The sequence below is a fragment of the Urocampus carinirostris genome, chromosome 9, assembly GCF_059441175.1.
Source record: "Urocampus carinirostris isolate Australia breed hairy pipefish chromosome 9, RoL_Ucar_1.0, whole genome shotgun sequence".
Taxonomy (NCBI): Eukaryota; Metazoa; Chordata; class Actinopteri; order Syngnathiformes; family Syngnathidae; genus Urocampus; species Urocampus carinirostris.
Genome location: NC_142357.1, coordinates 9,874,387 through 9,887,536, shown reverse-complemented (window position 1 = coordinate 9,887,536; position 13,150 = coordinate 9,874,387). Strand labels below are relative to the sequence as shown.

General features: G+C 37.8%; 1 protein-coding gene across 3 annotated transcripts in view; it reads right to left on the bottom strand.

Annotated features, from left to right (window-relative positions):
* The window catches only part of il1rapl2 (interleukin 1 receptor accessory protein-like 2), a 470,254-nt gene that overhangs the window by 167,482 nt on the left and 289,622 nt on the right, over window positions 1-13,150 (bottom strand). For all 3 annotated transcript variants that reach the window (XM_088344484.1, XM_088344482.1, XM_088344483.1), the window contains exons 3-4: window positions 7,642-7,811; window positions 5,399-5,502 (exon numbers count right to left, since the gene is read on the bottom strand). In XM_088344484.1, coding sequence (XP_088200610.1) covers window positions 5,399-5,502; window positions 7,642-7,811 — 274 coding nt within the window. The remainder of the gene's footprint in view (window positions 1-5,398; window positions 5,503-7,641; window positions 7,812-13,150) is intronic.

The window sequence follows — 13,150 nt, the reverse complement described above, 5'->3', positions numbered from 1 at the left end:
CCTCCGGGCACTCCGGTTTCCTCCCACATTCCAAAGACATGCATTTCAGGTGGATTGGCCGGTCCAAATTGTCCCTTGGTGTGAATGAGCGAGTTTTCTGTCCCTGTGTGCCCTGCGATTGGCTGGCAACCAGTTCAGGGTGTCCATGCCCACTGCCTGATGATTGCTGGGACGGGCTCCAGCACCCCCGCGACCCTACTGTGGATAAGCGGTGCAGCTAATGAGATGAGATGAGATTTTATATATATATATATATATATATATATATATATATATATATATATATATATATATATATATATATATGTATATATATATATATATATATGTATATATATATATATATATGTATATATATATATATATATATATATATATATATATATATATATATATGTATATATATATATATATGTATATATATATATATATATGTATATATATATATATATATGTATATATATATATATATATATATATATATATATATATATATATATATATATATATACATATATATATATATACACACACACAATTTCACCATTTTCGTTTGGCATACCGGTTAAAAAGCCAGAGGGCTATATGCGGCCCACAGGCTGTAGTTTGCCCACTCCTGGGAGTCAGCATCAATTATAGAAGAGCATTTAACTCGTGGCTGATGTATATTGGCACATTGCAGTCAGTTTTCTCGAAATGCATGAACTTTACAGTATTTTGGTTCAAAGGAGAGAAGGGGAGAGAGACAGGGAGAAATAGAGGGGTGAAGGGAGAGAAAGAGCAAGGGAAAATGAGAAAATAAGTGTAAGACAGAGTGTTAATAACAGACCCTGAGACAATGACAGTCACCAAGCCCTAATTAGGTTGTCACGCTGAGAGAGCAGGGAACGAGTAGGGGTGGGGTGGTGAATTGTGGGGGGTCTTATTAAGGAGGATAGGTGTCAGCGCTCTGGCAGAAACGCAGAGGTGGGCGGAGGGTGTGGAGGAGTACGATGGGAAAGGAAATTCAGGGAAAGCCGGAGGAAAACGGACCACTAACGGGAGATACGACGGGTGAGAAAATGGGAAGGTGGGGCGAGTAGTGTCGAGTTGATGGCAATGTGGAGGCAACCAGTGAAATCAAGAAGAGGTTGGATTTCAATGCTATAAAACTGGTTCTCCCTCTCAACCACTGTTGTCGGATAAAAAAAAGACTACTGTTTATGTGCAGTGTAGATTTTAACACATTCATGTTATTACCGTATTTTCAGGACTATAAGCCATAACTTAATATCCCAAATTGGTGAGTAATTTCAAAGTGTGCCTTATAACCTGGTCCACTTTATACAACGCAAAATATGGTGGATCAGATTGGAAATGCATTCAGTATTTAGCGGTGTGAGTCATTACAATGGGTTTTAGAGTAGTTTACGGTAGTTGAGCCATGATTGATCTATTGTTTATGATCGCTTGCGCAAGTCACAATACATTGTATGCGACGTAATTTAAACCCGGGTCGTGGTGGTGAGGGTAATGACACTTTACCACTAGACTATCAGTGGTACAGCTGATATGTGGAAAGGCATTAAAGCAGGCATGCCAAACATACAGCCCGCAAATCTAACAAAAAAGCGTGTATCTAAAAGAAATCGAAACCCTCCAAATGCAACTTCTGGCCTTTAGAGGGCAGTAAATCATAAACCCTCAGCTTGTGTAGCTCCAGCCGAGTTTAGCAGTTTGATAATGCAGTCTAGTCTAATTGCCAATTGATTGCCACAACCTTTATCTTATATTATTTAATTTATTTCAAACCAGTACATTAAGCAAGGCAACAATGATATCATTACATAGCTCGCCCTTGAGTTTGTATCGCATTGTGAGTTGGTGCTGGCGTAAAATTTGTGTTTCTTATTGTTTGTCACTATGTGTGTTATGATTAGAAATGATCCCATGTCATCCATGATTATAGTAGGTAGAATACTAAAAGGTTGAAAAATAAAGCATAATAATGAAAAACTTCAATAAGCGAAACAAAATAAGATGACATTAACTGTTCTGGCCCACCTGAGAACTGAAAGTGTGGACCAAATGATGTATAGAGTTTACTTCTTCATCACTATTTTTTTTCTGAATTCTGATAGGTTAAACAGTCCGTTCACTTCTTCAGCTGTGCGTCAATAACGTTGCGAAAGACAGAAAAAAAAGAAAGTATTAAAAAAAAGTATATGTATTGAACCGCAACGTTATTGATGCGGAGGTGAATATGTTAAGAGACTGTCATAATGCAGAACCAAAAGCATGATGCAAATCAAGGGTTCTGGCACTGTGAGTAAAAATAGTGTGATAATTAGAGCCTTCCATATGCTATCTGTATCATTGGAAGTCTAGTAGGTAAGTGTCGGCACCTTCACTGCCTAAACCCGGGTTTGATTACTGTTGCAAATAATCTTTTGTGAAATTAATCAGCGACACTTATTGACTGATCAATCATTGTACTATTATATACATTAAGAGCCGGACATTGATGCGCGAATAAACACGGTAGCTCTTGCTTTGTTCTCAATTTAATGTGCTTTATAGTCTGGTACCACTTCTGTCTAAATAATACATGACAGATGATTATTTATGGGAGGTTTGCATTAAAATCCAAATGCACCTTGTAGTCCGAAACATTGGTAATTCTTTCTCTAAACAATTTCTATGGGAGTGAAATAAAATCACTACTGTTAAAGTGCACTGTAGACTTTAACATGTTACAAGAACAGCTTTTTTCCATCTTCGCAACATTGCTAAAATTCGCCCAATGCTGTCTCAGTTGGATGCGGGGATTATTATTCATGCGTTTGTTACCTCCCTTCTCGATTACTGTAATACACTACTCTCCGGTTTCCCGAAGTCCAAAATCAAGAGCCTTCAGCTGGTACAAAATGCTGCAACAAGGCTTTTAACTAAGACAAGAAAGTTTGATCACATTACCCCGATTTTAGTAACCTGCATTGGCTCCCTGTTAGCTTAACATGTGATTTTAATATTCTGTTGCTAGTATACAATATAATGCAAAGGGTTGCTCCCTCATATCTTTCAGATTTAATTCCCCCTATGCTCCGGTCCGGAGCCTTCGCTCAGAAAATGCTGGTCCACTAGTGATCCCAAGGGCCAAGAACAGTTCTGCAGGTTCGAGAGCGTTCTCCATTCGGGCTCCGGTGCTGTGGAATGCTCTTCCCCCTGAGATAGATCTGCAACCTCAGTGGAAATGTTTAAATCTAAGCTTAAAACACACTACTATTTTATAGCATATGAATAACCTATATTTTATTTTGACAATATCTGTGTATTATTTGCCCTCGTATAGGTTTTAGATCAGGGGATGGTGTCATAATAGTCTGTGGTTCGCAATAATCTGTGGCCTGTGCAGCCCTTTGAGACTCTTTGTGATTAAGGGCTGTACAAATAAACATGACTTGACTTGACTTGACTAATAAACGTTTTCGCATCATGTATGCTCCCCTAGTCGCCAGATAAAACCCTGACATTTGAACAGCGACTTTGCCCACCAGCTTGTATCTTCCCTTTTAGTTCAGTTCCTTTTGGGTCGAATACGCCACTTGGGAAAGGGAGAGGTGGAAAGTAGTGCCATTTCACAAGTTTGACACACAGACTGTAAATACATTATGATCCAAAGGGGACAGTAGCGAGTAAAAACAACTGGAAAGTCCAGCAATGTGAGAAACCGTAGAATGATAACTTTTTTCTACGTGCAATCTGTAGTCTCAACGACATTCTGAATACTCATGATGTAACATAGGGGTGTAAAGTATAACTATTTAAAAAAAACAAAAAACAAATAATCAACACTTGATTGGTCATGGAAAACTGGTTACCAATAATGTTCCCTTGTAGACAGAATTTTAACGACAATAAAGCACACTGCACCAAAAGGCGCAGTCTCAACTAAGTGTGAAATTATTGTAATTGGCACACAAAAAACATGTACCTGTTGATAAGGTGCTGGATTTACATAATACCTGCATGCCAATAAAAAGCCCTCATGGTGTTCTTTACTAACATGGTGTCCTCTACTATGCCCACCTTACACCAAAATTGCAAGCATGCATATAATTAAATAGAACAGAGCAAAACTGAATTTTGTTCTGCTTTATTAAAGGTGGGTTTATCTTATTTTATCTTAGATTTAGCAAAGCTATGTTTTTATTCCATGTTTGTCCTGGAGTGTCATGTCTTATCTCATAGCAAACAATGTTTACTACATTGTTATCAATGACAATAAAGACAATTGTAATTTTAGTTTTGAGTGATACCAGAGATTAGAAGCGTAAGTCTTGGTACGGGCATGCACAATTTAATAGTAAAGCATATAAAAGTGAGTTGAATAGACTACATTCCACTATTGTTTGTACAACGCACATTGCAAATACACTCTTATCAAAGTACACATTCTCATAGCACATATTGATACACACATTCAATTTATTGCACTCATTCGCTCATGTTGACTGAATTCAACGGTCACTCTTCCCCTCAAAGTTTCATGTTGTTCTGTACTCTACTCTCTATCCGCAACACACACCAGGCTGACTACACGTTAGGGTGCACCATATTTTAAAGACAATGTTATACTTTAATGTGTGCCTTACTGTTGTGAAAAGACAGCACTCCTAAATCCCAACAGGATTTCATACATTTGTGTTGAATTATGGCAGTTATTTTCTCCATCCATCCATTATCTGGACCGTTTATCATTAGTAGGGTTGCGGGGGTGCTGGAGCCCATCCCAGTCATCCTCGGGCAGTGGGCAGGGGACACCCTGGACCAATTGCCGGCCAGTCGCAGGGCACACAGGGACAGACAATTTTTTGGAGATGTGGGAGGAAACCGGACTGCCTGGAGGAAACCCACGCAAGCACGGGGTAAACATGCAAACTCCACACAGGAGGTTTGATCTCATGACCTCAGAAATGTACCGCACACGCGCTAACCACTGCGCCGCCGTGCTACCCCCGCTATTTTATTCCTGTAATTTTTTATTTCAAGTTCCTGATTGGTAATGATCTCAGCCTCAAGGACTGAAACTTTAAAATAAGGCACTGATGCAGATAGACAACAGAACTGGATCTAAGAAGCAACGTTTCACCCATCTCTTCCGAGCCTATTATCGCTCAACATATCTAATTGTTTCAAAGAACTGTGAGATCAGTAGGGGGCATGACTGCCTGAATTATCTTCAAAACATGTGCAAACAAAATTCAATCATCAGTTATGTTTATCAAAGGTAAAACGTTGACTGCACAAAAAAAGGGTGTGCAGAGGTAGCTATCTGCCAACAGGATAATAGAGTGATGTGAGGAATGCCCATTTTCATCATTTAATAATTTAAACTTCACACAGGAGGACTAATTACCTCAGAACACAAGTGTAAAAGCCATTATCTTCCATTTCAGCGGACCGGAACCAGATTGAGTCGTCTTCCTTACTCAGCCTATGGCCTGCAAATGTGATGGGCTCCTGGGAACAGATGAAATTCAATTTATCGAAAAATTAGTTAAAAAAGTGCACTAGGATATTCCAAAGTTATCAAGAACGTGGTCCTCTAGCACAAACAAGTGTTAAATGCCTTAATTTTTAGGATGAAATGTTAAATTAATTTTGGAGTCAATCATTTTATCCACTTTTTCTCAACCAACTTTCTGGTGTGCTGCAGGAAATTATACAATTAAAATGTATGCCTATTTTCCTTTTTATTTCTAGAAAAAAAAATCAAATGATATTGAGATAAACTGTGTAACACTGTTTTTTTCTAAAATGTTAGCATTTTTAAATATGTTTTTCTTGATTTACTAAAAAAAAATCTGTGATTTTTCGGATTATAAGCAACACCTGACTATAAGCCGCACCCAATGCATTTTTTAGAGAAAAAAAAAACATTTACATAACGCGCACACACAAGCCAGTGAGTGTTCAGTTTATGATAACTTTATTCATAAAGAAAGCTCTTTACCGTACGTAACTTCTTCTATGGTGTTTATTGGCGTAGTGACTTGCGTCACTACCTGTCTCACTCTTACCTTTTCTGCTGGAGCACTGTGGCTGTCATTAGAAAAAGTCTATTAAATCTAAATCTATTAGCCGCATCTCAGCCTAAGGCGCAGGGTTGAATTTGCTTGACAAAAGTTGCAGCTTATACTCCGGAAATAACAGTATTTATGATTGCAGTAAAACCAGAGAAAGGCACATTAAAAATGATACAAATAAGTAATAATAAAAAACTCAAAATAGTTATTGTATTTTCCATAATTTAAGGTGCTCACAAAAACCCCAAATTGGCCAGACATTCTAACGTGCGCCTTACAAACCGGTGCACCTTATATGAGACACAATTGGAAATTGGTTACTATGTTTGTGCTATTATTGATCAGTCAATATATTTTATTGCTGAGCACAATTGTATAGCAATTATGGCAATGGGGAATCAAACTGATTAGAAATTGTTTAAGCAATAATTCATAGCCACCAAGCCGCTAGGGACTTGGATGATTATTCACAATTACAATACATTTAATGTAACGGGAATCAAACCTACTCACTACAGCTACCGCATAATAAAGCATTAGGTCTTATCTCATGTTCAAATTGTTTTTAGAAATGGTACCATATATGATAGAGTAGAGAAAATGTTGTTTCACTTTTCTCTCAGCTTAAATTAGGCACTGTAAGTGACAAACGTTCTGATTATACACAACCATGCGTTTATTTAAAATTTTCAGGATTGACAAATTACTTATTACAATGTTGTTCTTTTCATTTAGTTTAGAATGACTGAATTACTTCCCACAATGTCTTTATCATCATTCAGTTCAATATTTGGCTGTACCACAGGTAAAGGGCTGACACTATTCTTGCCCAATAATAACATCCATATTTTGGTACCCATTGGTTTTTCATGTGTTGCCTGCATCCCTAAAGGGCTAGACCAACCCGGTCCTCAAGAGCCGCATGTCCTGCATGTTTTTGGAGTTTCTCTGTTCAAATACAGGTGAGTCCAATCACCTGGGTCATTATCAAGCTCCCGCACAGCTTGCAAACAATCTTAAAATTTGCATCACCTGAGAAACCTCCAAAACATGCAGGACATGCGGCTCTTGAGGACCGGGTTGGCCACCCCTGGGCTAGAGGATCTGGATTTGATTCCCGGTGTATTCAAAGTTAAGCAATTGTCATCAGTGATACATTCTGACTGATCAATCAATGCACAAATACAGCACTTTTATAATTTGTGCAACCTGTACAAGTTTTAATTCAATGCACCTTATAGTGCGTAATACTGTTTTTAGGGGGTGCACCTTGTAGTGTGGAAAGTAGAATAATTCACCAAATTATTTACTGTGTTCTGAGCCTGTAGATTATTTTCAAGACACTTTTATAAGAACCAATTTATATTTCTATCTAAACCAAAATCATGATAATTTACTCATTAACTATTATTGTTTCAGCCTTAAGATTGAAAACGGTTGATAAGTAATAAGTTGCCTTTTATAGGTTCTCCTTCTGTTTTTTTTTCCATTATTTGAAGTCTTAAGAGAATAAATTGTTAATATACTCTATTCTTTGGTGGGGTAAAAAACAAAAGGGAACGGGCAGGTTTACCTCAGCATCCCCTTTGTTCTTGTACCATATGAGGCGCAGCTTGGCGTTGGTGGCCATTGTGTAGTTGGTGCGGATGTAGCTGTAGAACAAGGCACATTTGACCCTCGCTGGTTCACCGGCCAGAACGTGGTACTCCTTCAGGTCCACCGACCAATCGATGCAGCCATCCACTGAGGAAAAGTGGAAACAGAATACCACATTGATCATCTGGTGACAACATGAGTGAAGGACACGTGGAAAGAAATTAGTTTGGTCGTAAAACTTGGAATGACTGTAACACATCTCCCAGACTGATGTCATTGTTTCTTGGAAATACGTCTCAACATCCCACTATCCTTTTACAACACCTTTCCACTCATTCCTATCACCAACAAGAGCTCTAAAATAGTTCGTGTATTTAATTATAGTCCAATTGTTGTTTTGCTCTTTTTACAAATTCACAGTTTATAAACCCTACAATAGATGAATCTTAGTGAAGGAGAAAATATTGGGAATAAAAATCTCAGTTATATTTAATCAAATTATATACCCCTAAATTATAATATAGTTGTGAGACTCCCAAAGATCCTCAACCGTACAGCTAAGCCACAGTTGTTATGCCATTGATTTTCAAGTCTGGCTCCCATAAGAATGTTTTTTTTCTACCATGTGGACCCTGAGCTAAAAGTTTGTCACCCCTTATATAGAGACTAGTGTGGAACTTCATCTTTAAATTTTCAGTCTTTCTTCACATTCTGAGGCTACTGGTACTTTTCAGTTTTACTTCATCTCAGGCAAAGATGAATGTTGTCTGTTCAAAGCGCAGGTACTTCGCCGCAAGGCCTTGAAATAAAGCTGTCCTGTCCGCGAGAGATAAAGCCTCTCAACAGCCGCCCGGCCCCAAAATACCTCATCAGCTTCAAATCCGTATTGTTCCGTCCCTTTTGTTTACTGGCCACAGTCACAAATTCGTTTGCAAAGAGGCACAAAGCAAAGCAGCTGTCCACATTTCCCCTCAAATGTCGGATGATTGATGAGTAACCAAACACCACCCTGGCAGATCTGTTTTAGACGTCAGGATGGGTAAAAACTGTGGTGCTGAAATTAAAGAAAAGACACTGATCAAATGGAAAGGGATGCCTCTTAAAATGCTACTTATGGACTTTGTGGACATTCTGACTGAGAAACTGAATGATTAATTTGACTGTTGCTACATTCCGATGCTTCTGTTGAGCAATTTTCATGGAAAAGCCAAATTAGTAGCTACATTAAACTTCTATGGACGGTATTATGTAGAACACATGTTTTAAACTCATGGCCCAAGATAGCTTAAAATATCTGAGCATTGGGTCAAAAGAATGTTTTGACCAAAAACTACATTTCCCACAATGCCTGACAACTACGATATTCGTGAACGGCTCAGCACCACTAGACGCCAGTATTTCCTATCGATGCCAATGGGTCAAATTGAGAAATAAATGATCCTATAAATCCGAAATATTTTGTTATAAAGTGATATATCTACGTCTGAGATTCATTTATTCCTGTATCGCGCTTGTATCTAGAATTGATTGTATCTTAGGTGAATTTTCCAAATACAAAATAACTGAAAACCAAATCATTCAATACCAGACACCAAGCCACAAGTTAAACCTAGATAGCCGTAAAACATAAAAGCACATTCAGATAGTAATTCAACATAAAAATACACTAATAAGACTAAGACAGACCGCCTGGGAATACCAGGTGGTGTAACATGCAGGGTACGTTCTGCTGCGACAGCACTGACTATACCCCCAATTAACATCAGGCCATTTCAGGAAAATTCCTATGCTGATGTGGCCCTTGGTGAATATGAGTTTGACACCCGTGACAAAGAAAACTGTTAAAATAGATTTGATGATGAACATTTTACCAATAATAGTCTCATTGTAAACCAAATTAAGTTTCATCTTGAATTGACATCATACTATGTATGCATAATGGGTTAGCAATCCATTTGTATGTGTATGTGCAGTTAAGTGAGTGAGAGTCATTTAAGGACTTCATTTGTTTGAGTACATGGCAGAAATGTAAGGCCCCACACTTAATTGGTTACATTTATAGAGTTAGCAATAAGCATTGAGTCAAGGCAGAGTCAGAATAGCCGAGCATACACTCATAGACGCGCAGTTTAGTAGCAGCTTCTTCATGAGCATTGCTATAGATGTTACTATGTCGTTTTGTAGTCAAGTAAAATTCAGATTTCAGGGATTTCATTAATGTAAATGGTTCATTTTATTAACTTTGCATGAGTAATTTATGGAGTACATTTAATATATGATCATTTATTATGTTTAATCTTAGTAATGTACAATATCTGACTTATATTATGATCTTAAATTCTATACTTCAGCCATTTGGCGTTGGCATAGTACCTGTCCTTGTATTTATATCCGCCCGTGTCCCTTGTTTGCGATTAGTCTGGCTCCATTTAATTCTGTCACTGTCTCAGTTTCCGTCCAAGGTTTGTACCCTGAGTGCTCATGCATGGTGGTTGGGAATTTGTGTGATGTTCAACTTTCAATCTTTGAATTTTTCTGTTATTTGGAGAAAAAGGCTATAAAGAGTATTAAAAAAACAGACTTTTCCACACTATAAGAAATAGTGTGGTAAGTTACTGTTCTATACCTGGACAAAAAAATGACATATATAATATAATTTACCCAAATGTATTTTATCAAGTGGTTAGACACATTAAAAGCTCATGAATTCAAGTAAATATATTATAGGTCGATACATATTCTTCTTCTGGAATTAACTCATTTTATTTTATGCAACTGCAAAACAAAAAAAAATAAATTCTTTGTTACTTTGTTATTCGGCTGCACAGCACTCACTTTGGTATTGATTGTAAATGCTGGAGGATTTCTTCTACCAAGAGGGGGGCAGATGGGGCAGTGCTTAAAAGTGGCATTGCTTGTAAAATCAGACTGAAATGAATCACAACACAATTGAACAGTTAACCAGAGATCTCCATTCAGAATGATTTTGTACGGAATAGCTAGCAAGACCTTACTTCTGTCTTGTTGTAATATTGTTATGTTTATATTCATTTTTTGCATTGTTTTATGACTTTTCAAAGGGACATCACTCCCTAATGGTGAAGCCAAACTTTAAATTCATAATGAAAATAATATTTATTTGAAAATAAAAAAGCCAAAACACATGGACTATCATACGAAAGGTATTGTTTTTAAATACTCATAGGTCAATACATTTGTATTTTTTTCCATGACATGAGGCTCACCCAGATGAATCTATTTTTTTGCAATGTTTCTGCTACACATAACCCCTAAAAACCCAAAATGTCATGAAAGACTGGAGAAAGAAAGAACATGGTGCGGTTTGGTCACTTTAAGTCCCCGTAGTTTGTATTCTTTTATGTGCTTTGTATCACTTGTTTTTGGTCGCACTACACAATACAGCAACATCTTGTAGTCAAATATTAAACAAGTGTCCCTTTAAATATTTTGTGTTTGAGACGTCATAACAGAAGCTCCCTTACTTATGACCATTCGACTTACGAGAAATGGTAGATACAAACATTTTTTTCGGGATGTCGAAAAATATCCGGACATGCCAGTGATGGCAGAAATGTAAGGCCCCACACTTAATTGGTTACATTTATAGATTTAGCAATAAGCATTGAGTCAAGGCAGATTCAGAATAGCCGAGCACACACTCATACACGGGCAGTTTAGTAGCAGCTTCTTCAAAGAGGTGGTGTAAGTTAGATTCTGTATTGTGTGCTCCTTTTTATGAGTACAGAACATTACTGTAGTGCTTCTTTCCGCCGCTACCGGCATGTGGTGGCGCTGTGAGAGTTTATCCAGCATACACCCCCAAGAATAAATCTGGCTTCTACTTCCTAATTTGTGTGCAAACATACGACGTGTACTGTATCGCTAGCGCGAAGAACTTTTTATTGTTTAATATCTCGTGCATCCATTCAATATGATTAGTGTAGAATGTAAAGAAGAGGCGAGCCGTTTCATTAGAAATTAAAGTGGAATATGGAATTTTGATGCGGTTGAGAAAATGGTTGGATCGCTTTTTCCGCCCATTTTCTACCACGGAGGAGGAAGTCACCTAACTGTTAAAGCTCATCTTCCAAAAGTAAGTTAAACTTAATTTTATTTATCTTTATAGAGCATATTATTTCATGAAATGTTTGAATTTTTGTACAAATCATTACAGGGTACTTATACAAGCCTTAAACATACTCATATCAACCTTAAACATACAAAATATAACACTGAAGCAACTTACGGACAAATTCAACTTACAAACGATCGTCCGGATCTCCATCGTAAGTAGGGTAGCGCCTGTGTTATATGCCCCATCCAGGCTATTACGATATTTCTTATATATTCATATATGTACTTTTGAATTATTATTATTGTATAAACTCAAGTCATCTTGCAGTGATGGCAGGACAGTTTGTGCTCACAATGGAGATCTTTTTAGGTGGAACCACAGTTTTCTAAATGATACTGATAGAGGAGGAGGACCTTTGGAGACACCACTATAACATATTTCCAGTTTTATGGCTTATTAAACACGCGCTCGCAAAAATCCAATACATCGGTGGCCTTCACTACAAACCTGCAACCAGTTGGACCTGTATTGACTTGACAGCTTTTGTGTAACTTAAACCGTCTAAAGGAAAATCGTGCACACGCATGCACACACGCACAACAGGAACATATAAATCCAACTACCTTGGAAAAGGTACAAATCGGTAATTATGTTTCGTTAGATGTGGATGTAAGAACTTGAAAGCAACCAAGAATGTGAAGGGTTTTGTGTGCGTATTTCATAATTTTATAATATATAAAGGCAAACCAAAGGGGGACACTGGGATGAACATTTTGTCCTATCGTAGTGTTGGTGTTTGTTTCCTTGAAAATGAACAGAAACTGAACAGATACAAATACCGTTCACAGAGAAGATTTTGCACTCTGAGACAGAGTTGAAAGCAAGACTGATCTCACCATATGTAGAAATGAATGTTTAATAATATAAATATGAAAAAGTATATGAACTACAAATACATCCATCTATCTATCTGCCCTGGTCATATCCCTCGAGAGAAAATAAAAAGGGAAAATGTAGCAAAAATCACACACAAAAATTTTTGGACCATGCCCAACCCAAATGCCCAAACACCCCAACAATTTAAGCACCTTGGCACACAAGTTGGTCATGCTTTCGTCCCTCCAGATGAAGAGAGACATGAGAAAGCGGCCATGTCACTCGGGTGATGGTGACACGACACACGCTTGTGTTCAACAGCAGAGCCCGACAGCTCACACTGGTTTACCCCTGCCGCATCATACGGGTGCCCTACCCATCCCTTAGAACGCGTCCAAACATCCCACTATCCTTTTACAACACCTCTTCACTCATTCCTATCACGAACAATAGCTCTAGCTTTTACTAGATTAAGACCTCTTTCCTGGAATGTACTCATCCATCCACCATCCAT